General features: G+C 50.1%; 2 protein-coding genes and 1 non-coding gene across 4 annotated transcripts; 1 reads left to right on the top strand and 2 right to left on the bottom strand.

Moving 5' to 3' along the window:
• Positions 1–1251: 1251 nt before the first annotated feature.
• On the bottom strand, positions 1252–1353 carry LOC121449015. Its single transcript, XR_005974473.1, has one exon. It is a non-coding gene; the product is annotated as a U6 spliceosomal RNA (small nuclear RNA).
• Positions 1354–2462: 1109 nt separating this feature from the next.
• LOC121447794 (tumor necrosis factor receptor superfamily member 18-like) lies at positions 2463–4780 on the top strand. The gene is made up of 5 exons (XM_041651040.1): positions 2463–2613; positions 3357–3479; positions 4131–4218; positions 4386–4588; positions 4656–4780. Exons 1-5 carry the CDS (start codon positions 2463–2465, stop codon positions 4778–4780), a joined length of 690 nt encoding a protein of 229 aa, XP_041506974.1.
• Positions 4781–10127: 5347 nt separating this feature from the next.
• Positions 10128–22068, bottom strand: LOC121448611 (protein polyglycylase TTLL10-like). 2 transcript variants are annotated; one of them, XM_041652745.1, is made up of 13 exons: positions 22002–22053; positions 21711–21914; positions 20969–21049; positions 20752–20884; positions 20485–20603; positions 20279–20405; positions 19164–19249; positions 18527–18698; positions 17455–17626; positions 16924–17064; positions 11333–11449; positions 10926–11019; positions 10128–10641 (listed from the first exon to the last, which is right to left on the bottom strand). In XM_041652745.1, exons 1-13 carry the CDS (start codon positions 22051–22053, stop codon positions 10187–10189), a joined length of 1953 nt encoding a protein of 650 aa, XP_041508679.1. In that variant the 3' UTR covers positions 10128–10186. The 2 variants fall into 2 exon arrangements, with proteins under 2 accessions (XP_041508679.1, XP_041508680.1); XM_041652746.1 differs by having other exon boundaries at positions 21711–22068.
• Between the last annotated feature and the right edge of the window lie 2300 nt (positions 22069–24368).

Below are 24368 nucleotides of genomic sequence, written 5' to 3'. Positions count from 1 at the left end.
AACATCCAGCTGCCCGCAGCCAAAGGAAACATCCACTGAACTACTAAATGCCCTTCACTGGGTGCTTGTACAACCAACCACACCTGAAGCCGGGGGATGGAACCATAGGCCAATTGGCAGCCCCCATCCCATAGAGAAGTCCATCCTAGAGGGGGGGGGGAGGAAGAATGCTATGGGGCTTGGGAGGTTAGAGCTGACAGGAAAGAGGTTTTATTCTCAGTCTAGGCAGGCCAGATCTATGCCCCCTCCTTACTGGACACAGATCTCCAGTTTTCATGTGGTCTCCTGCTCATTTGGGGGCTCCTTGGGTCCCTTCCTGAGTTACATACCCATGACCCCACCTGCACAGATACTGGGTTTATTTTCTCTTCATTCTGATGCTGTCCCAAAGTATATTCTCTATCCCCCCTCATCTCAAAAACTCCCCAACTACCTGTGCTGCTCTCCCCATCTCAGTCTGGGAGTTCCCCACAGGGTCAAACGGCCAGGACCCTCTGCCGCCTGGAACATCCTCACCGAGTCCTGTGAAACAAACCACATGGAAGTACAAACACCAGGAGCTGCACATAAAATAAAGGGGACAGCAGCGAGCAGATAAAATCACCTCTGCCCACTGTCTGGTTATGGAAGCTGCTTGTTCTTGGCAGTTCCTTGCAGTGGGTACCTAGAAGTGGGTAGGACAGGAAGTCTGACATAGGTGCTGACATTTCCTGATGTCATCTGCATGAAAACATCTCCCTAGGTATATGACCTGTGTCTTTTTATCTTTGTGATCTGTGTGTGGTTGTCTCCTGGAAAGAACCTCTATGAAGCTCATTAGCAGCTTGTAGCCTTGCAAGTCTCTGTCAAGCAGACCTTGCCCATGGCTGAGCTCGGATACAACACCAAGGCAAAAATTCCCAAGGGACACCTTCAAGGTACAATGCATGGCAGTGTTTTGGAGGTGAGTGCTTTGTTATCTCTCCCCCGTGGAAGAGACCATTGCCTAGAGAACAGGGATCCCCAGTGTGAGAATATCATGGCTGGCAGGGGATTCCATGTGTATACCGTGAACTCACCAGGCTTGGGGTAATACTATGAAGGCGTGGTCCCGGCTGACCTTCTAGATTTTTGTTTGTTTGAGATAGGGTCTCTCTCCATAACTCTGGCTGTCCTATTCACTATATAGTCCAGGCTGACCTCAAACTTAGAGAGCCACCTGCCTCTGCCTCCTGAGTGCCGTAATAAAGGTGTGTCCCACTATGTCCAGCCCCAAATATAGAATGATTCAGATTTTTCTGTCATCCTTACACAGGGGCTATGTTAATTTTTGTATTGTTCCAGTTTCTGTGTATGTGCTTCCAAAGTGAGTGCTCCCGTAATTTTTTTTTAAATGGTTAGGGGCATAGGCAATACTGCCCTCAGTATCTTTATGTGGAGCCAAGGCACACGGTTTCCCTTCTGCCCTTGGACTCAGACCCACTTCCTTGGCCTGGAGCTGTTTCTCGAAGGAGAGGTTCTGCTAAGGCTGGCCCAGAGTGGACTACCCAGAGTCCCCTCCCCCACCCCTGCAGTGACCAGAGCTGCCTCTCAGGAGGCTTACACACCTGAGGCCAGAGAACAGTAGGAGTTGCACAGCTGGTAACTTGTAACATTTCCTACTTCCTCAGCCTCCTCCAACAGCATCTTAAAAGGGTGTCAACAATTCTCCACACCTTCCATTTGTGGGTACCCACAAATTCAGAGATGCCCATATTCACCTCCAACACTCCCCAAAGTCCTCACCATGTTTCCCTGTACTTAGTTTCAGCTGGAAGATGTGGGAAGTGGGGCTGAACAATCCAGAAAGGCTTCCCTGTAGAGGCAGGGTTCCAGAACCTGCTGGCGACTGCATGAGGAAATGAGGCTCAGAAAGACAATACAGTCTCCCTATGAGGAAGAGGCCCAGAAGGCTCCATCAGGGAGTCCTTGTTATCTAGAGGTGAACAAAAGTGACAGAGACAGCCAAGAGATCCAAGCTGGAACTTCCAGGCTGGATCTGGGCAGGACATACTGTTCTTGGCTTCAGGCGCCTTCTAGGAATGCCCAGCTTATGGCGACTTTCTCTGAAAGGCATATAAGCTCTGGGCTCCCCTCACTGGCTCTCTGGGGTGGAAAGGAGGAGTTTTACACAATAAAGGGTACCCACAAGCAGCCTGTGTGAATGAGGATCCTTTTCCTCTGCAGCCTGTCCTGGGTGTGTCTGCTGGAGTTGGAAGAGGCTCGCTGGAGTTCAGGAGGTGTCAAGGAAGATGATATGACTTTGTTGCACACTTTACAGAGGCCTTTACAAACACCACATACCTGCCGGAAGATGGAGGTGGAGCTGGTCTGGAGCCCAATCTGAGGGGTGGGGACTGAAGCAGGGGCGGGACAAAGCATGCTGGAGCAGGTTGGGGACTACTAAAAATCAACCCACAGGAAGAAGACCCAGGAGAAACACTATGGGAGCATGGGCTATGGTGTGTGGAGTCTCACTGATTTGGGTGCTGGACCTAGGTCATCAGAGCCTGGTTGAGGAGCCTAGCTGTGGCCCTGGCAGCTTCCAACGTGGGACTGGCAACAACACACGGTGTTGCAATCGGTGTGCTCCAGGTAAGACAAGGAGGGGAGCAGGAGCCAGGATGTGCACCAGTGCCCTGCCCAGCTCTCACACAAGGAGGGTGGGTAGGAAGACTTTCTGAGTCTGGAATCATGAGTCTGGAACTGAGAAGGAGGTAGAGGGTCCATATGAGTCACTTGCTCAAGACCAGAAGTGTGGGAGCAGGGGCTGGAAACTTCTTCTTCAAGAGGGATCTGGGGTCAAAGGTGAAAGAGGACCATCTCAGGGTCTGCTGGGTGGGTCAAACCTTAGCTCTGTCTGGGTTGGTGCCCCAACATTGTCCTCTGCCCTATTCAGTGTTTATGTTACCTAGAACGTGTAGAGCAGTCTGAAGACCCCTCAAAGAAAAATATCTTAGCACTTCACCCCCATCCCTCTGATACAGAAAGAGGCAGCTCTGAGGACCCATGTGTCTGTGAAAGCAATGTGGACAGCAGTGGCTGCAGCTGCTAAGGTGTTCCTAGTACCCTGATGCAGCATAGGCCCAGGGACCTTAGAAAGCCCCAGGTGACTCCCATATGAAATGGGACTTATGAAGCCATAACTTCAGAACAGTGGGCGGTATGTATATTAGCGGTCAGCCATCTGAGATGGAACACTGAGCTGGACAAAGCCTAGGATCTTGCACTGGGGTTGACTGAGGATGGAGGCCTAGCACCCTAAGAACTTGAAGGACCAGTAGGAGCTCTGAAGAGGGAAACTCTGCCTAGTTCCTGAGAGTCTTATTCTTGCCAAGACAAGGAGAACTGTCCTGAAGGAGATTGTATATGTGTCATGCCGGAGTACCACTGTGAAGACCCTCAGTGCAAGACCTGCAAGCACTACCCCTGCCAACCAGGCCAGAAGGTGCAGCCTCATGGTACGTCCCTGGGAGATATCTCCAAGCTAACCACGAGTTTAATCTAGAGCCAAGCTGGTAGGGATGCCCAGTGAGCATGTGTAGGCATGTAAGAATGCTTGCACCTACAGGGCGCGTGGGTATATACTCTGGGTAGACAGGGATCTGCATTCTAGATTCTAGAAGGGATAGGTCGGCCAAGTGGTCTCAGAGTACCTGAGCCATTCTTCCTATTAGCCTGGGATTTTCCATCATAATGAGGGTGTTGCTATCTTCTCAGGGCTGGCTGTGAGAGGCTGTGAGGACTGCCCAGGTGCTGGTCTGCTCTCAGACTATGACTCTGACTATGGCCAGGTCTTTCCACCAATCCTATCCTTCTTCATAGGGACCAATGTATCATTCTAGTTCTGGAATAGGTGTACATAGTACTGCTTGTCCAGCCTCTAGTCCTGCAGACATTAGATCCGGTGGATTGATAGACCCTAGTCTGACTTTTTTTTTTCTTGTTTGTTTTGTTTTTTTTTTTGAGACAGGGTTTCTCTGTCCTGGAACTAGCTCTTGTAGACCAGGCTGGCCTCGAACTCACAGAGATCCGCCTGCCTCTGCCTCCAGAGTGCTGACTCCTTCTTCTTTAACCTCAGTAGTCCTTATAGTCTGTCTGTCTATCCACAGGGAATATTAAGTTTGGCTTCGAGTGTGTTGACTGTGCCATGGGCACCTTCTCCGCAGGCCGTGAGGGCCGCTGCAGACCTTGGGCCGAGTAAGTCCTGGATGAGTAGCCTAGGCCCACTCTTGAGGAAGCCTCTCCCACCCCTCCCTTGTAAACCCTCAAAGGCCCCCATTCATCTCCCAAATGTCTCAGAGGCTAACGGTCCCAGTGTGACTGCTTGGGTAGCCAAGCCTGACAGTGTCTGTGTCTGTGTCCAGCTGTACCCAGTTTGGATTTCTCACCATATTCCCTGGGAACAAGACTCACAATGCTGTGTGCATCCCGGAACCACTGCCCACTGAACGCCATGGTCATTTGGCTGTCATCCTTCTGGCCACGACTGTTTGCATTCTCTTCTTAATCATAGTCCAGCTCTGCCTACACGTATGGCAGCTGAGGAGGCAGCACAAATATCCCCGAGGTCAGTTGTGTCCCTGGGAAGGGGAACATGCAGCTCAGGCTACTTGCTGACCACATTTTTACTGCAGAGACGCAGCCACTCTTGGAGGTGCAGTTTCCACCAGCTGAGGATGCTTGCAGCTTTCAGTTCCCCGAGGAGGAGCGTGGGGAGCAAACGGAGGAAAAGAATCGTCTGGGAGACCGGTGGCCATGAGGGCTCTTCTTCCTCTGTACTCCAAGCCAGACCCTCTAAGACTTGCCCAGACCTACCCTTGGTGAGAGCAAGGACTCTACTGTGCATCCTTCCCTGGGCCTGGCCCTGCTCCCCTCGATGGTGGAAGTGGGTGTAAGAGGATGGGGGTGAAGAGAGTAGTGACTCCTCTTGGGTCCTGTGGCTGTCTTCCTCTTTTGTCAGCTCTGTTGGAGTGGGGTCTTTAGGCTCTCCAAGAGAGAGCACTGAGTGTTCAGGACAAGACCTTGTACAAGTGGTTTTCAATAAATATTTTTCTAGTAACCTGAGTGACTGTGTTCTAGGGACAGAGGAAAGTAAGGTTCCCAGGGCTGCATTTGAGGACACCCCTTGTCATCCTGTGCCCACGGTCACTTCCAGGGCGTAGAATGGAAAGGATGGTCTAGTGAAATATCTTGGCAAAGGCTCCTGCCTCTAAGCCTGATGAGTTTGACCCCACATGATAGAATCTGTCAACCCTGACAAGTTGTCCTCTGACTTCCAAATGTACGCTATGCCACATGCCTGTGAGTGTCCACACAAGCACACGCGCGTGTACAAAAATGTAATAAAGACTTTTAGAATGATCTTTCAAGGGAGTGGAGGCAAGGTTAATCTTGGCCACAAATCCTCAGGAGGGACCATCAGACTAGAGAGGCTTTTGGAAGGAGGTAATCTATACTGAATACATGCCTTCTTTGCTTCATCTTCTATTTTTTATTTATTCCTCCGTAAGTTTCTTTGCATCATGTATAACTCTCTGGAGCAGGAGTTGATAGTTGTGAGCTACCACATAGGTGCTAAGAACTGAACGCAGGCGTGAGAGAGCGGCAGGTGCTGAGCCAGCTCTCCAGTCCTCTTGGCTTCTTGTCCAAACCACTTCCCCTCACCTCTGTCTGTTCCATTTTAGGCAACCATGTACTGAGCCTGTAGTCTTCGGGATACTGCCCTTTGGGATGCCTGGGAGACTGGGTTGGATGGCACTTTAGGACTTTAAAAATCAGGCTTTAGCCAGTTTCCATATCAGCATTTCCTGGCACGAGGCAAATTCTCTGGAGTGCACAGTGCATAGTTTTGGCTCTGAGGCCCTCCGAGCAAAACATCTCTCCTGCCTCTTGGCAGTTGTAGGGGCTGCTCATAGAAAGATCCAGTAAGAGCAAGGTGTAGTGACACGTATCTTTAATCCCAGCACTCGGGAGGCAGAGGCAGGCCGATCTTGGGAGTCCGAGGCCAGCATGGTCTACAAAGTAACCAGGACATCCAGAGCTACACCCAATAAGGCCACCCTGGAATGGATATCCAGGGAGTGGCAGGCCTGAGGGAAGGAATTGCAGCAGCACCCTTAAGGCATCTGCACACCTGGGCACTTACTTGTTCCTCCTTCCACTTAATGTCTCCTGTCTTTTATCTCACAGCAGGTAAATAGGGATTGGGGGGATGTATCTGCAACTTCTGATGCTAACAGCCCCATCAACACACAGGCACCTGGAAGAGACTGGAGGAAGAGATGGAAAAATTGCCATGGAAGTGGAGGACATTGGGATCAGAACGCACAGCGCTCAGGGCCACATGAAGTCTCTTGGGGATGTACCAGCACCCTCATTGCCTGGAGCTGCCTCTTCTGTCCCCTTTTGGGTGGGTTAGGAGTCAGGCACAATCTACAAAGTCTAGAGTAAGCCTGGGAAGGGAGGTGGAGGCTGGGGGCATCTCCTAGCTTGCCTATCACACCACACCCCTAGATTCTGAGCAATAGGCAGTCCTGCCTTCCCCTGGAACTGCCACAGGTGGGGGCATCCCCAAATAGCATGACGTGTGCAGACTGCTATCTTCTGGAAACTCCTCCGTGGGTGACTGATGGATGTGATAGAGATGGCGGGAGATTCTGCAGGGTGGGGTGAGGTATGCGGTAGTCTCCCATGTACCCTTGCCCTGCAGTCAGCAACGCCCCCAATTCCTCTCATGTTCACCTCAGGGGCATAAGATGAACTGTGCCAGCCTGTTAGATGTGGGGATTTCCACAAGAACCGTGAGCTGTGCAGGGTCTGTTCAGTTCCCCAGGGCTGAGAGTTTGTAGTCAAGTAGGGACAGAGTCCATGACTGCAAGCAGGTGCGTGTGAAATCCAGGAGTACTAGAAACGTGGAGAAGAGGATGGGCTGAAAAGATTCTGCTGCAGAAGCCTCCTGCCACCTCCTGCCACTCCAGCAGAGACCATTTCAAACCCTGCCTTCTGAAGTAGGGACGACATTTACCCACCTGCAGAGTCTGGCAGCCACAGCAGCTGAGGTGTGTCTCTGCTAGGCCTAGACTAGCAGGAGGGAGGTTTCACTGCAATTCCCAGAAACCCCTACCCCACAGTAGCCACTCTCCATTTCTTCCGGAAAACCACAGCACACACACACCCCTTGGCCTTGATTTCTTAAGTTTTGTTCTCAGATAAAGAGCTAGCGCACAGGCCCAGTTCCCAGAAATGCTTCCGGCCACAGCTGGTGACTCCTGCCCAGCCTCCACCCTCTCGCTTGCTGAGAGCCCACAGCTTGAGAGAAGGACCTGTATCATGGAAAGTGAGAGGTCGCTTCCTTTTTACAACTCGGCAACCCCTCCCCCAGCTCCAGACAGCAGTCCAGAGACCTTGGGGGGCAGGTGGGTAATGACTGCTCCTAGCTACTGAGGCATGACCAGGTAGTACCTCTACGTCTAGGTCTTCTATTGGGCTGGGCTCACATTTCAGGGACTGTCCCTTATACAGCCACTAGCCCCTATGGGAAGCAGCTGAGTGGAGAAAGAAGGTAGACATCCATCCCTTACCTACCCCATCTTCCCAAGAAGCTCCATGAATTAGGGTGACTTTCTGAAGACCAGGCTACTGTTCGGGCCCCTTTTTAGATGGGGGGGGACTAGAGTGGGAAAGTATGTAGGATGTTCCACTATTGTCTGACCGAAGCTAAAATACGCAGAAAGCTCCAGACCCTATGCGTGCGTGCGTGTGTGTGCATGTGCGTGTGCACGTATGTGCAGTAAAGGTCTGACTGCAGGGACAACAGAAGGCACAGGGTGCTTGGGTCAGAGCTGTGAATAGCTCAATTCCCCACATCTTCTGAAGGAAACTCTTGACACTTTCAGCAGGAGGGTCTCAGGATTCTCTCAGGAGAACAGGGAGTGATTAGAAGGGAGGATATATTCAGCTGTCAGGAGCCCCGTTCTTGGGTGACCAACCCCAGTGGCAATCGGTTGCTCTGCAGGGCCAGCCCAGAGTTGATGCCATCATTCAGCTCCTTAACCCCCAGTCCTGTCATATTGTTTGAATATCAGAGAATACCTTGAAGCTGCCAAGTGGCCAGGTGCTCAGATGCCCCACAGCCCCTCTCTCCCCAGAGTCTGATGAAGTCCTGAGCTCAGGGCTCTGGGGGACTTGCATGTAGGCTGTGAAGAGTTGAGGAGGATCTGGAGGAGGTTGATGGGTCCATCGCTTATCATTCCCGTGGAATGAGTGAGCAGCAGGAGGTCCCTGAAACCCTTCTTGACATGCTCTGCAGCTGCCAGGAATGAAGGGTAGCAGACAGCCCAAGCCCTTGGGGAGCCTGTGGTTGGCACAGCAGGACAGGCTACTGCCAACGAGTATTTGTTACATCATGGTCTCAGTAGAGGTTCCATGTCCCCACAACAGCAGAGGAAGCATCTTCCTCCTGAGAGCTTTGTCACCCGTACTGACATGAGATGACCCCCCCCCCAGGGGGGCAGGGCTGCAGCTCCATGTGGTGCTGAGAGCAGAAATATTTGTCACGCCAGTGATGGGGATACAGCTCTGACTTGGTCAGGGAACTGTGAGGAGGGGGAGAGGCTATGGGAAATCTAAGTCTTGGAGGAGGCACAAGTCGAGAATGCAGTGACAGGTGGCCCCAAGGGGCATGGCTAGTAGCACCATGGCTGCCAACAAAAATGTGACCTTGACCCCAGGAACAGGTGTAGATTCACCAAGACGTAGGACACTTAAGCTCTCGGGAGGCTGAGTTTCCATTTTCTTAGCTTCAGTGGGCTTCAGAGCCAATAGACCAGAGACCCTCTGACCAGGGACAGGCTTTTCCTGGACTGTTACAGAAGATGCTGGGCTTGGTCACCTACAGACAAGAGTGTGCTTGTACCACACCTTGTACCTCATGCCCTAGGCCACAGCAAGACTGGAGCATCTGGATGGAGAAGGGTTGTGGGGAGTGTGCAGAGATGTGAGATTGCTCACAAGCTAAAGTAGGGTCTCTATAATTTCCTTGGGATCTGAGCCTCAGTTGTTCAACTGTGAGGAGTTTCTGGAAGGGAACTTCCCTGTATGCGGACAGAGCCCTCTACTGGTGGCCAGGCATTGCATCTTAGAAACTGGCTCAGTTTAGACTGTTGTGCAAGGAAAGATCCCTTACCTCCCGAGGGATTTTGCTTCAATAAAGAACAGGGACCAGTCTGGCATTTCTCCCGTGTGATGGAGCTAAGCCTGATGTTTGGGACCAATTAAAGGTCAGAAGGGAAAACAAGGAAGAGGATATGCAAGAGAGTATTCAAGCTGAGCAGGTCCTTTTGCAAGTTGGTAGGAGGTTGTCTTTGGAGTTTTGTAGGGGTGGGGTAACTTAAGGGGACAGGAGTTGGCTGCAGGGACTTAAAGGCAGGATTCTGGCCACTTTGGTGTAAAATGTGAGGTGGTCAGAGGTCTCCTTTCAAACCTCCATGCTAACTAGGAACATGACTATTGCAGGGGGTGGCAGGGGAGGAGGGAGAGCAATCACGAATGTCAGCTTAATGTCTGTCTTCCTTCTCCTGGGAACTGCCCTGTCTTGGCCAACTCCTCTATACCTCTCCCATCCCTGACAAACTCCAGGCCTTTGTGGGGAAGGAGGCTGTAGACCCTGTTCCACAGTGTCTGAAAGGCCAAAAGAAAGATGGTGGGCAGGATGAGAATGAATCCCGGTACTGCTCCAGAATAGTAATGAGGTAGGATAGGACTTCCAGAGTTCCATGGGCATCCGAGACCTTTCCTGGGGACTCCAGGGAACAGAGGGTGAGTCCCAATGCCAGGCTGAAAAGGTCATGAAGGCCATGGAGTTTCAGGAGGATCTTACAGGATGAGAAAGAGCAATAAGTGGGAACCCAGGATTTGGTGGGCTGCCCCATAGAAGGAAAAACAGGTCAGTGAAGTTTTTCCCTTTCTGAAGGATGCACTCCCATTCTGCATGCAGCTCCCTCTCCTTCCGCTAAGGACAACCGAGGAGCAAAGAGAGGAGGGTGACAGAAGGGCTTGGGGCACCCAGGTGGGACCGGCTTCTGGAGGCCGCGTTTGTCACAAAGTAGCTTTTATAGGTCCCGGAGAGGGCACGGCCGCGAGCAGGGTCGCTGGTTGCTTGTGGCGGCTAGGAGCCCCGGTGGCTCGCGCTCCTCTGTTCCTCCTCGCGCTCTTCCTCGGACGGCCCCAGGGAGGGCTCCCCAGTCGCGTCCCTGCTGTTTTCTGGGGACCCAGAACAAAGAGAGGGCTCGGACTCCGCTCTGGACCCTCCGCTGGAGTCAGGCAGCCGCGATTTGTGGAAGGCGCATATGGGAGCAGCCCTGGAAGGCACCGGCTTGCGTGCTCCAGGTCGGTCTGCTGTGGCACGTGCTGAGGACAGTGTAGAGGATGCTGCCTCACTGGAGGGCCTGGGAGGCAGCGGCGGCGGTGGCGGAGGCAGGCGGGCAAGGGGGCGCGAGCCCCCCAAGCGCGGCCACACGTCCATAGTCTCGCCGTTGTAAAGGAGCACGAAGCGACGCTGTGACAGCAGAGGCAGCATCTTCTGACAATGCAAGCTCTTTTGGCAGGTCTCAAGAGCTAGATCTGTGAGGAGGACAAGGTGAGTGAGAGGGTGAGTGAGGTGAGTGAGTGAGAGGGCAGTTTGGAGCAGGGCAACTTCTCCAGCATGTCCGTGAAGGGTTAGACGTAGGTGGGTCAGGTGACAGAGACGTTGGAGCAGAAAGAGGGCTTGGGGGGCCTTGCAGATTATGGGGTGTTGGGAAACCAGACTTGTAGAGTCTGAACTTGGAGGCAAGCTGGATGGGTTACCCAGAACTGGACAAAGAAGCAGACGGGAATGCTGTGACAAGGGGCTGCCCAGAGCTCACCCAAAGTCTCCATAACCACTCCAGGGATCACCTCCTTCAGGACTTCACAGTTGGTATGTAGGGCAGGATTTGAGTTCATCTCCAGCAGCCACACCTGCGGCAGACAGCGGTCAGCATCCCTAATCCACCCACAGCCCAGTTGGCCAGTAAGAAGATTGTTCTCTTGGTCCCTATCAAGCTATGTGATTCTGGGCAGATTGTTTCTTTCCATGGCTTTCTTCCCCATGTTTGCTCAAGGAGTTAAGACTGCTCTTGAGGGCTGCTCACGTCCCGTAGGAGGAGAGCTTTATGACACATCCGACTTTAGGGCTGAGCCCACCCACTGGGCCTGCGTACGCGGTCATTGTACAGATGGGTTCTACCCCCTTTGTGCCAGCCTACCAGACCTCATCTTCCCAAGACAGCACCTTGAAGTTCTCATCAATCAGGAAATCACAGCCAATGAGATCAAAGTAACCCAGCTTGCATTCCAGCTTGGACTTGACCGCCAGGAAGCAATGGGCCATGATCTGCTGCATCCGCTTCTGTGGGCAAAGCAGGGAGAGATCCTGGCTGTGGCGGGTTGACCCAGGTGAAGTCACCTCTCACCCGCGTAGCTCTGACTGCCCACATTTTCACATGCTCAGAGTTACAGGCTCACAGAAACACATTCAGCAAAACCATACTGTGAGGCAGGTACCAGGAGATACAAAAGTGAAGAAAATTAGAGCTCGCAGCAGAGAGACAGCTAGAACACACAAAACCCTGGTAGAACAGAGAACATTATAGCACTTCAGGTTGCTTTAGTTAGAAGCTTCTTGGGGAGAGGAATCAACCCAGCAGGTATAGGTACTGAGAACCCCAGAAAGAAAGGAAAGGGGCAAGGAATTGTAAGAAATGACAGAAAGGTTCCTAAATTTGATGTAAAACATCAATCTCTAAATTTAAATGGTTCAATTAAGTCTAAGAAGGATAAATTAATAGACTTATCATATCATATGATGTGGGAGTGATTTCTTATTAATAAACTGCCTAGGCCCATTTGATAGGCCAACCCTTAGATAGGCGGAGAAAACAGAACAGAAGGCTGGGAGAAAGAAGCCGAGTCAGGCGGTCGCCATGATTCTCCCACTCCAGACAGACGCAGGTTAAGATCTTCCCTGGTAAGCCACCTCGTGGGCTACACAGAATATTAGAAATGGGTTAGATCAATATGTAAGAGCTAGCCAATAAGAGGCTGGAACTAATGGGCCAAGCAGTGTTTAAGAGAATACAGTTTCCTTGTAATTATTTCAGGTAAAGCTAGCCGGGTGGCGGGACACAGCCCCGCCGTTCATACAACAACAATCATAAGCAGACTAGAGGGGGCTTGGGAGGCAGCCCAGTCAGCAAAGACCAGGCTAACAAGCATGAGGACTTGAGTTCAGTCAGAACCCATGTGCACTGGTGTGATGATTCCTTATTTGCAGCCCTTCTGCTGGGACAGCAGAGACAAACAGATCCAGTAAACTTCAACTCAACGAAGACATGACTCTGTCTTTAACAATGAGGATGCCATCTGGGGAACAGCACCTGAAGTTGACCTCTGACCTCCAAAATTTCACACACATACCCACAGGCATGAACATATACACAGACACGCATGCACATACAAAATCATAAAAAAGACTGAGAATGTTGAAATTAGCAAGAGAGAACCTATTCATCACATAAAAGGGATACTCAATAAGATTAATAGTCACTTTTTTATCAGAAACCATGAGGCCCGAATGGAATGATATATTCCAAACACTAAAAGGAAAAACTGCCAACCAAGAATTCTATCTACAGAGGCTAAAAAGAGAAATGTTTAGTTGGTCAAGTGCCATCTACTGTACAAGCACAGACTGATTTCGGTGCCCTAGAATATATAAATAGCCAAACATGGCAACTGCATGCCTGTAACCCTAGTCCTTGGTGGTGATACAGGCAGATTCTCTTATAAGAGACCCTGTCCCAAAAATAAAGGTGGAGAGTGACCGAGGACAGACACAAGGCACCTGCTACAGGCCTCCACATGCATGTGCTACATGTACAGACATCACATACATGCACAGCACATACAAATAGTAAAAAGGATTTGTTTACCCAACAAAATCATACTTCAAAGCCCAGGCTAACAAGCATGAGGACTTGAGTTCAATCGGAACCCATGTGCACTGGTGTGATGATTCCTTATTTGCAGCCCTTCTCTTATAAGAGAATCTGCCTGTATCACCACCAAGGACTAGGGTTACAGGCATACTTCAAGAATAGGGAAATTAGGAACTGGAGAAATGACTCAGCTGTTAAGAACACTTGACTGTTCTTGCAAAGGACCCCATTTAGGTTTCCAGAGTCCACGTAAGGCTGTCCACAGTCTCCTCTCACTCCAATCCCAAGGGATCCAAAGCCATCTTTTGGCCTCTGTGAGCACCAGGCACATATGTGGTACCCATACATACATGCAGGCACTCAAACACATAAACATTTTAAAATCTCTTTTTTTAATGAAAAAATTAAGACATTCCCACACCTTTAATCCCAGCACTCAAGAGGCAGAGGCAGGCAGATCTCAGTGAGTTTGAGGCCAGCCTGGTCTACACGGTGAGACCCAGTCTCAAAAAACATATAAACAAAAAGACATTTCCACATAAGGAAAAGCAGAGGCATGAACTCGCATGAAGAAATAAAAATAAAAACCCTAGTAAAGGTGACTATGTTAAGTAAAAGACAGCATATCTGTTTTTTTCACCGGAAATTGATTTTCCTAACAAGGCAACTGAATGAAGTAGATCTAAAGTCAGCACAATAGAGAATAGAGCTATAAAATAGGAACCATGTTTTTCTATGTTATTGAAATTAACTATGTGAATCAGAATAATTATGACTAAGATGTTAATGGTAATCTCAAATACAACCACTAAGAAAACAATAAGATTACAACTAAAAGACACACTAGAAAGCATATGTCTGCTCCAATAAGAGGTGGTAGTTGAGGAAGTAAACAGAAGACATATGAGACAGAAAATAGCAGTGCCAGGCAGTGAAGGCCAGCACCTCCAATCCCAGCACTTGGGAAGCAGAGGCAGGTGGATTCCTGTGAATGTGAAGCAAACCTGGTCTACAGAGCGAGTTTCAGGACAGCCAGGGCTACACAGAGAAACCTTGTTGCAAAAAGACAAAGTAAATAATAGATAGGTAGATAAATAGGTAGATAGATGATAGATGATAGAGATAGATAGATGATAGATGATAGATAGATAGATAACGATTGGACTACATACATAGATGGTTAAAAAGCAGAAGACTTGACCAATACTATGAACAAATGGTTGTACAGGACTGGTAAGATGGCTCAGTCAATGAAGGTGCTTGCTGTGCAAGCCTGGTGACCTGAGTTTGATTCCTAGAACCTGCTGTGGCCTCAGCACATACAACATCACACCACACACACACACACACACAGTGGACAACAAGATGGCTCAGTGGGTAAGGACACTTGCCACACCAGTCTCAGGACATGAGCTCAGTCCCCAGGTCCCACAGAGGAAGAAAAATCCTGCCCTCTGACCTCAACATTCTCACCACGGCACATGTTTGCCTGCACTCACACACATACAATAATGTATAAAACAAGGGCAGGTAAGGTGGCTTCTCTAGCAAGGGTACTTGATGCCAAGCCTAACCACAAGTTTCGTCCCAGGACCCACATGGTGGAGGAAGAGCTACTGAAAGTCATCCTTTGGCGGTGACCTTCCTCCGCACCCCAAAAAGGATGTTAAAAATGTATTTAACATTGAATGTGGTAGCCTATGCCTTTAATCCTAGCACTCAGGAGGCAAAGGTAGGCGAATCTCTTATTTCTTACTGGTTTGATGCCAGTCTGGTCTACATAATAAGTTCCAGGCTAGTCAAGGCTACATATTGAGACTTTCAAAACAAAACAACAACAACAAAACAAAAACCTAGACTCCACAGACCTTTACAGAACCTTCTAATGAACAGTGGGTTATATGATCTTTTCAAACGCGCAGGAATGTGCGTGTGCATGTGGGCCTGCCTGTGTGTGAATTACAATGTGTGTGGTATGTGCATGTGAGTGTGCCAAAGTGCATGCCTGTGCCTATGCTTCCAGAGTGTGCTCTCTGGACCTTGGCTGCGCAGCCTAGGGTGTCTTCCTTTATCAGTCTATGTCTTATTGCCTGGAGACAGGGCTTCTCACTAGACTAGGACCTTACCTTTTCAGCTAGGCTGGCTAGCCAGTAAGCTCTCAGGTTCTAACTGCCTCCACTCTTCAGTGCTGGGTCACAGGCATGCACAGCCACATACGGCTTTTTACATGGATATTGGAGATTCTAACTCATGCTTGTAGATAAAGTGCTCTTGACCACAGATCAAGCTCCCTAGCCTCCAAAGAACATTTTAAAGATACAACATATATTGGGATAAAAAGTGTTCATTCATTTTTTGTGTGGTAGGTTAGAGCCCAGAGCTCTTGTGCATGCTAAGTAAATGCTCTACCACAGAGCATAATCCTAGTCCTCTGCGTTTTGTTTTGTTTGAGTCAGGATCTCATATAAACCAGGCTATCTTTGAATTCTCTGTGTAGCTAAATATATGTTGAGTTATTGAAACTCCTGCTTCTGACTCCCAAATTGTAGGATTACAGGCATTGTGCTACCCCACCTGGCTCCTGGCTTTTTCTTTCTCAACTTTTCTTTCTTTTCCTTCCTTCTTTCCTTCCTTCTTCTTGATTTCCTTTCTCTTTCTTCTTTATTTTTTTCTTCCTTCCTTTCTTCTTTCTCCCTTTCTTTCTTTCTTTCTTTCTCTCTCCCTTTCTTTCTCTTCCTCCTCGTCCTTCTCTCTCCTCTCCTTTTCCTTTGTCCCCCAGTAGACCTTATTGGCCTGAAGCCATATAGATCGGACTGGCTTAGAACTCACAGAGATGTTTGCCTCTGCCTCCTAATTGGGATGAAAGGTGTGCACCACCATGCTCAGCATAGTAAAATGAATTTAAGGAAACACTGTAAATATCTGTGCACTAAATATATTATATAAGCAAGGAGAACTGCAAAAAATCACCAGAAAAACTAATAAATATCAAAATTTAAAAACAAACAAGAATAGAAAATCTTAATTGACATCAACCAAGTGAGACTGAGGGGTGATGGGAAACCAGTGTTAATGACAAACCTTCCCTCCAACTAAAAGTCCAGGCTACTTCACAGGGTGTGCCAATTTTTTGTTTTTGTTTTTCTCATTATAACAAATACCTGAAAGAATTACTTTCAAAGAGTAAGGACTTTTTGCTTCATAGTTTTATGGATTTCCAACTACAGTTTCTCAGGTTTGAGCAGGGCAGACCATCACAGGGGCGAATGTGTCAGAGCCTGCTCACCTCTTCATCAATTTGATCATAGACCTCAAACTTCTAAAATTATGAGCCAGAATAAAACATCAAGACATCAAGTAAAGGGAAATGATACATTTTCATATCAAAATCAGATAAAATACTAAAGAAAAGCTATAGGTCAGCATTACTTATGAGCACAGACACAAAAATACTTAAATACAATAAAATCAAACTCAAAAGCATATTAGAATTATCACATACCACTACCACCTAGAATTTATTCCAGATACGTAAGAGCAGTGAAAGTTAATCGATGCAATACACACAAATAGAATGTTGGAAAAATAATACATGATCATCCTAATCAGTATAGGAACAGCATTTTATATTACTCAGCATCTTACCCTTAAAAAATACTTAGTACACTAGGGAGAGAAGGGAATTTGTGAGACTTTCCCTCAAATCAGAAGAAATACAAGGACGTCTACTTTTGCCTCTTCAACATGATATTGAAAATGACACCTAGAACAATTAGACATGACTTTACTACAACTACATAAGCTTCAATGACTCATGAAAAGCCACGCGCCTTGCCCAACCCAAGGGCAACATGAACACAGATTCCCCACTCGAAGCCAGACTGACCGTGAAGGTGGTGAAGACCCAGTCTCTGGGGAGGCCCTTGGTCTTTCTAAACTTGTCATTGATGTATCTGTTGAGGTGCTCCATGCTCCACACAGTGCCTTCTTTCAGAAGCATGTACAGTGGACTCTTCTTCTGCATGAACTACAGCAAAAGCAGAGCCTAGAGGTCACTCTCCGAAGAGACCACTCTATGGATGCTTTATCCTAACCTTCTGACCTTCACAGAAGCTCCATTCCTGTCTCCCATGACAAGTGCTTCTGAGATGTTCACGCACACACCTCCTAGTCGTAAAATCCCCACAGACCCTAAACAAGGGACCTCTTGTTTGAGACTCCCATTCTACCTTTGGCTCTAAGGTCCTTCTGTAGGACACCTGAGTCTCTGTTGGGGTAAAAGCTAGACAAAGGCTACTAAGTCACTCTCAACCCTGGGCAGGCAGACCCTTCCTCTGTGCTCCCAAGCAATCAGAGTGTTTCTCTGAGCTCATCCACGCCTATAGAAAAGGGGCTTTACCCATAAGGGGTTTCTTACCTGATTGGTCAAGTGACCACCGAGGTCACTGGAATGAGGGTCATACAGGCTGAGGGTGAGGCGGGCATAGCCATGGCCAAAAAAGACCATGTAGGGCATGGTACAGGCGATGAGCAGGTAGGAGCGCACATCAAACTTCTTCCCATCTAGTAGCAGCGGGTTCTGGATATATCTAGGGGGTACCATAAGGGGCACCTGGGACTGAGTGGCTTGGTCAGCTGGCCTACAACTGTCATCCCCACAAGAACCATTTTCTCATTGCCTCCCTCCTGTCTTAGACATGACAGCTAGCTGAACGCTGTCCATGATCAGAGGACATTTCCGAGTTTGAACTGGTCAGAGGAATTGGGAAGAGGGCCTCATAACCAAATCTCTATCTACTGCAAGTGTCTGGCCACCTTAAAGTGTAGCTCCCTTAGGAAGTTTCTGGGAGCAGATTGGGCCCCTGTGGTGGGGAGGGCCATCTGGAGGAGGAAGGCTGACTCTGGATCCTGAACGGTGAATGGCTTTGGAAGGGAGAGGGTGTTCCATATAGTCTTCAGATCTTCAAGACTTAAGGTAGGGAGAGTGTGTTTGGGGGGGGGGGGGCTATAGAAGGGGAACAAGGCAGCAAGTAGCAGCCATGGCCAGAGAAAGGGTAAATACTGGCAGAGGGTAAGGCACTACTGGGACCTTTCTAAGGGTGATCTGAATTTCCCCTCCTAGTCCTATGTGAAACTGAGCATCTGGACCCCACTGTAGGCAGATGGACCCTTGGTCAGCTCTGCATTGCAGATAGGTTGTAGCTGGGCTGGAGAGTAGGGAAGACAGATACAGGACAGAGGACCTAGGGACCAAGCCCTCCTTGACGTGCCCCCCCCTCTCCAGTGAGCCTGTGTTTAGGGGCAGTCTTATCTGCCATCCCAGCTAAAATGTGGCACCTCCTCTGCGCAGGCTGTAGGGCTAGATGTGGAGGCAAGTTGTTTGGATGCTACAGCCTGCAATGGCCGAGGGCTTCTCCGCAGCACTGTTTCCTACCACCAGGCACCAACTAGTCTGGGACCCAGGCCCTTCCTGGTATCCACGCCCACACCTCTGCACCACCCGCGCCTGAGGTGCACGGAAGGGCATCTTGCGGTAGATGGGGTCGTCCTCAATGCTCTGGGTCTTGGCCTGCAGGGCAGCAGCCTCCTCCTGGCTCCTGATCAGAAAGATGCCCTTTCCCTGGTTGGAGGCCGTGGGCTTGCAGATCCAAATCTCGGTTTCTGCAGGGAGTAACCCCTGAGCCTCTGGCCCTGAGTGCTCCTTGCCCCTCCCATCCCTCACCCTGCCCTGGCCCTGACCACACCCCAGCCTTGACCTTCCCTTTCTTTACCCCGCCCCCTCAGCCCTGACCACTTCGACCAGCTCCAACTGGCTTCAACCCTTGTCCTACCCTGATTTCGCTACCTCGCCCCAGTTTAGAGGGCGGTTCCTTTGTCTCACTTTAATCATACCCATAATCTGGTTATGGCCCTGCCACACCCCTACCCCTAACTAAGGCTACCACCACCCTCTTTTTCCAACCCCTTAACACCAAGTCCCAAGCCCTGGCTTCACTTTTCCTCTCAAGAACTATTCCACTTTTTCCAGGTCTGGCCTTGCCCCAACCCTCTGCCCACCCTGCTGGGCTCCGAACCTCATCTTGTCTACCCTTTTAGAGTGCCTGGCCCTACCCAGGGGCCTCTCACCATCAAATAGCGTGAAGAAAGTCTGTCTCTCGTCCCTGATGTCCAGCCGATAGGTCTCTGGGAAAAACTCGTCCATTTTTAGAACCCTTGGGAGAGCAGGGGGGTGAAGACATGGGAGGGCTGTCCTCCGACTTCAACTTGGCCAGTGATCTGGTAGTTTGACCTGTAGGCTAGCTGGAAGGGGCTACCAGGTGTCCCCCAGCTATTTCCTTTGCAAGGCCTCTGTTCACACTGTGTCCTTGCAGAATATCCTTTTACGTGTCTCATACTCTCAGCCTCTGGCTGCCAGCCCCACTGTGGCTCCTCCATCCCATCTCCTTGCTTTCTCTCTCCCCTTTGCTCTCTTCTATGTGGGTTGATTTCCAATGCCAAGACTGTGCCTGGCATAGAACCATAGTATGTATCTGAGCTCCCAAACTGCCTTTTATTATAACTCAGTTCTGGTCTCTCTCAGCTATCTACCCCTGTGGCCCAAGGCATCCTGGGCTGGGCCATGTAAGCTCCCAAGGGCTGATACATCCTTTCCCCAAAGGGACATACGTCCTGGTCTGAGTAGTAACCTCCAGCATGTTTGTAGATGTGGGTGGATATGCAGAGTGAGAGTATAGATGGGTCTGGGGGTAGGCGGGCAGACGAGTTGCTGGTCAAAGTTAGTAAGAAGTAGACAGCTGGAGACACAGATGTCTAGGTGGTGTTATAGATGGCTGTGTTTAAACGCTACCTTCAGGGGCTGACAGCGAGCAGTTGGTTGAATGAGAAGATAGATCTCTAAGTAAACATTTGGGTGAGTAAATGGCTGGGGAGGTAATCAGTGAACCATTGAGGTTCAGCTTGGTAAGGTTAGAGGAAACCAGATGGATATGGCTGAGCAGATAAGAATGAGTGGGAGCAAAATGTTGGCTAAGTGGGTGGAGCAATGGAGAAGTGCAGAGGGACATCCATGGGTGGCTGTTGTGGGCAGAGAGTAAAGATATCTGAGCAAAGGATGGTGGGCATGTGCTGGAGGAGAAGCAGATTGGTAGACCAGCTGAGGAAAGTTTACGGAATGGGGAAAATGGTCCTAAAGATGGAGGTAGAAGTGGGTGCACCCCTGGGGTTGGGCGGGGTGGGCTCACTTGGATTGGGCGCTGGGCAGCAACCTGGCTTTGCTTAAAGTGCGTCCATGCTCCCGCAGGGCACTGAGCAACCCGATCTTGGTGGTAAGCAGCTTATTGTTGGGGAGCTGGAACAGCAGCTGCTGGCCTGGCAGGACAGAAAGGATTGTGTGGGTGGTGCCTTGAAGCTGCTCTGCCACATCTGCTTCCCTCAGGGTGTCCCCTACCTTCCCGGAAGCTGCAGTAGTTGTCCCTGGACTTGATCTCACACCACTTCAGCTTGTAATCCTCACAGCGGCTGTCCTGTGTGCGTTGCCAGCCCTTGCTCTCACAGTAGTTGCTGATTCTGTGGGGGTAAAAGGCGTTAGTAACTGGGGGGGCCCTGCGGTTGTCTGAGGAAGACAGGGCAGGAGTGGTCACCCCATAGCAGCATCGTGGGCTAAGTCCACACCAGGGGTCGGAAGGCAGACCAGGGCTGCCCAAAGTCCACTCACATTGATGCTCCGTTGGTGCCTCCGATGTAAAAGAAAGGGCCCTGACCTGGACTGGGCTGCTTGTCCCCTTCCAGAAAGAGCCCCTCCAGGGAGGTCAAAGGGAGTCTGGCGGCTTCTTCTTCCTCCAGGAGGTCTGTGGGCAGGTAGGTGGTCAGAGGCCTCAGGCTTCTGGCTCAGTAGGGTTTTTCCTGCCCCTCCCAGCTGCCAGAGGCCCCACCTGCATCTTGGTCCAGCTGACTTAGCTCAGGTCGGAGCCCCTCCTCGACACTGCTCGCCATCCGTTTCTCATGGGTCCAGCCTGGAGATCAGTGCTGTCAGGTGGAGGAATGGGGAGGTACCCACTCTATCTGCCCAAGCCCAGCCAATGCCAGAAGCTGCTGGGAACTAACCCAACCCCTCTGGACCTCTCTTTGGCCCAACACAGACCTGCCTGAGGGGTCTGAGGGTCATTGCACCCGTGAAAGGAGGCAGTTTCCACCAGCCTTAAATCACGCAGAGTCCAGGTAGTGTAGAGACTACAGAGGGGATGAAAAGGGTGACCCCCACTTCCACCCTCCTTACCAGCAGGGCCGGCTCCATGCAGGGAGTGGGCCAGAGTGTGAGGCAGAAGCCCTTACAGACATGATGTGGGGATGTATGTCTCCAGAGGGCAGGGGTCACAATGTCTATGATGACATCATGGGTGACCCAAGGGTCTATGATCAACCAGGAGAGATGAGAGGCTGCACTAAGTGGAGTTGGGGTAGGGAGTGCCCACTGTAATGGCATGGACAGGTAGAACCTGCAGATTCTTGAGCATAGTGTCCCTATATGTTGTCCCCTGCTAGCTTCTCTCAGAGCCTGGCTGGCTGACTGGACATGGCCTGGTATAAGCCTAGTTCCCTTCCTATAAAATGCTGTCCCTGGAGGTCCTGACTTGAGAGTATGTGGAACCAGTCTCAGAGATACTCTGCATTCACCTGGTGCCCGAGTGTGGCATCGACGGATCCTGGACCGTTTGGGTCTCTTGGAGCTGACATGTGTCCGAGGGGGCTTACCCCGGCAGTGGATGAATCTTGTATGACTGCGTGTTGCAGGCATGAGGGCACCAGGGCGATGAGCCTTTGAGGAAGATGTAGTCCCTACACCCCTTCGGGGTCTTCGAGAAGCTTGAGATCCCAGCCCTCGGATGGGGCAGACAGCTGGGCCCACCCTGCCTGGGGAAGGCTGACTCCCCATGTCCTGGGCTGTGCCTTCAGCTTGTGGCTCACTTCCACCTCTGTGATGGCCATGAGGCCTCCCAGTCCGTGGGTGCAAGGCCATCTTTGCATTCCGTCTCCGCCGGGTGACTCTTCTTCGGCTGAGACGGCCCCGACCTCGACGAGTGTGGCCTCTGTGTCTGCTGCAAATAGGGTGCCCATCAGTCTTGCTGTTGGTAAGGTGTCCCATCTGCAGGCTTGAAGGGCAAAAAGGTTCCTAGCCCCGATCAAAATTCCTACCAGTTATGGCTACCCAGGTGCTCAATCCTGGTTCTATCACACAACCTGTTTAAAGCCACCATCACCTTTCTTTCCCTGCCACTCCTGTCCTGGACGCGGCCGTTTTTCTCTATTTTCCATACTTAGAACATTTTAGGGCATTTAAAATCTATTCCTAGATGAATCTTTGTGCCCCACATTAAGGAAATAAACCCAGTTTGTTGGTCAGGAGTGAGTGAGGAGACAGCACACAGAGTCTTGTGACTGGGAGGGGAAGACAAGTTGCTGCCCTTGGATAGGAGAAGGTCAGCTCTAAAGAGGAAACAGGTCTGTGGCTATAGAGTGACTGACAGCAAAGAAAAGCCAAGGACAGCAACCAGATGAAAGTTGTCTACCAATTCCATGCCCCCTGAGCTGACAAGACAGGAAAAAATTTTCAAAAAGTTCTGTAGGTAGGGTGGAGAGAAAGCCTGGATTGAGAACCTTATACTTCTGTAGAGGGTAGGCTGCAAATGGGGGAATCCAAGGTGTCTGGAGACCCATTCCCACTTAGAAAAGCTTCCAGGAAGAGGCTGAGGTAGGAGGTGTGGGTGTGCAGTCTGCAATCACTGGGGAAGTCCTATGCACTCCAGTGCGTCTCCAGAACCCAGAGCCATGGGGACCTGCTATGGAAATGGGACCTTAAGACACTGGTGTCCAAGCCGGGCGGTGGTGGCGCACGCCTTTAATCCCAGCACTCGGGAGACAGAGGCAGGCGGATCTCTGTGAGTTCGAGACCAGCCTGGTCTACAAGAGCTAGTTCCAGGACAGGCTCCAAAACCACAGAGAAACCCTGTCTCGAAAAACCAAAAACCAAAAAAAAAAAAAAGACACTGGTGTCCAGTATTGTCTACAGCATAAGAGGCTGCCTGGCCCCAGGGAGATCTTAGGAGGTCTTCTAGGTATGAACAAGAGGAACATACAGACTCACACAGGAAGAAGAAAAATGTGGAAACTGAAGGACTCTAACTCTCTTCTAGAATGTATTTGAGAGTGGGAGAGATACTGTTTCCTAAAAAGGTGCTGAATTCTAACAGGATAGGAAGGAGCCTGTGAGAATTAAACATGAAACACAAAGGTCAGAATTAAGTCCAGGAAATTGTCCAGAAAGAACTGAGGACAGGGCCAAAAGGATCAAACCAAATACAAACCCACAGAGACTCAACATTGTAGCTTGTTGAGAGACTAGGAAAGAAAAGAAGTTGGACATACTATTTGGAGTTAGGGCGGGGTTGCCCTGTGATCAACCAGAGCCCTCTACCCTTTGAGGAGGGCACACGTTGGAGTGCCAACTCCAGGAACCTAGGGAAGTGGGAAACTAGCCTGAGCTTCTTTCAAAAATGAATAAACAAATAAAACCCCCACAAAATGACAAAAACTTTCCTTAAAAACCCTACTGGGTGAGTAGGAATATGTCTACCCGAGAGAGGAAGGGCAGCATCTAAGCTGGGACACTGCCAGCAGCTGCCCCTGTCTAGTGTGTTCCAGAGTCTCTCTCAGGGTCAGACCCAGAATCCAGAAAGGAAGTTTCACAGTAAGAGTGTCAGTTACTACTTCAGAAAGCAAGCTGTTCAATAGTGGAACAAATCATGTGGTTCTGGGTCTTGGGGAAAGCTCCAGGTGAGGAGCTAGACAGAAGCTTCAAGTCTTTATAATAAATTTAAAATAAACTTTTTTACCTGGTCAGATAAAAAGACCGGCAGGAAATCACACCCCGGTACAATGGGCAGAAGATGCGTTTAAACCTGAAGAAGACGGCCAAGAAAATGACCACATCAGTGTTCTGCTGAAGTTTTCCCCAGACACAACGTTTGGCAACACAGGGCTCTGAGAAGGTGCTGACATTTTCTGAAGGGCTGGTGCCTCCCGAGCAGCGCTCACTGTCTGGGGATGCGTTCTCTGTGGATCTCAGGAGGTGGCCCTTCTGAGGGGTCAGTTCTGGGGAGACAGACATGGCTCTAGGCAAATCATCCTGAGGGCTCCCAGCCCTCCCCAGAGCTTGAGTTACCCACATGGGTCAGCCCCACCCCACAAGACATTCCTCTCTTGGCTAAAACACTGGGGTTTGGAGAGAGAGTGACCTCGGCAGAGGACTGAGCTCAGCCAAGCTGCCCAGTCTCT

The sequence above is a fragment of the Microtus oregoni genome, unplaced genomic scaffold (genome assembly GCF_018167655.1).
Source record: "Microtus oregoni isolate MIOR12 unplaced genomic scaffold, Mior012 000005F_ref0000423, whole genome shotgun sequence".
Lineage (NCBI taxonomy): Eukaryota > Metazoa > Chordata > Mammalia > Rodentia > Cricetidae > Microtus > Microtus oregoni.
Note: the sequence above shows the minus strand (reverse complement) of the source record. Positions and strands in the feature narration are given on the sequence as shown.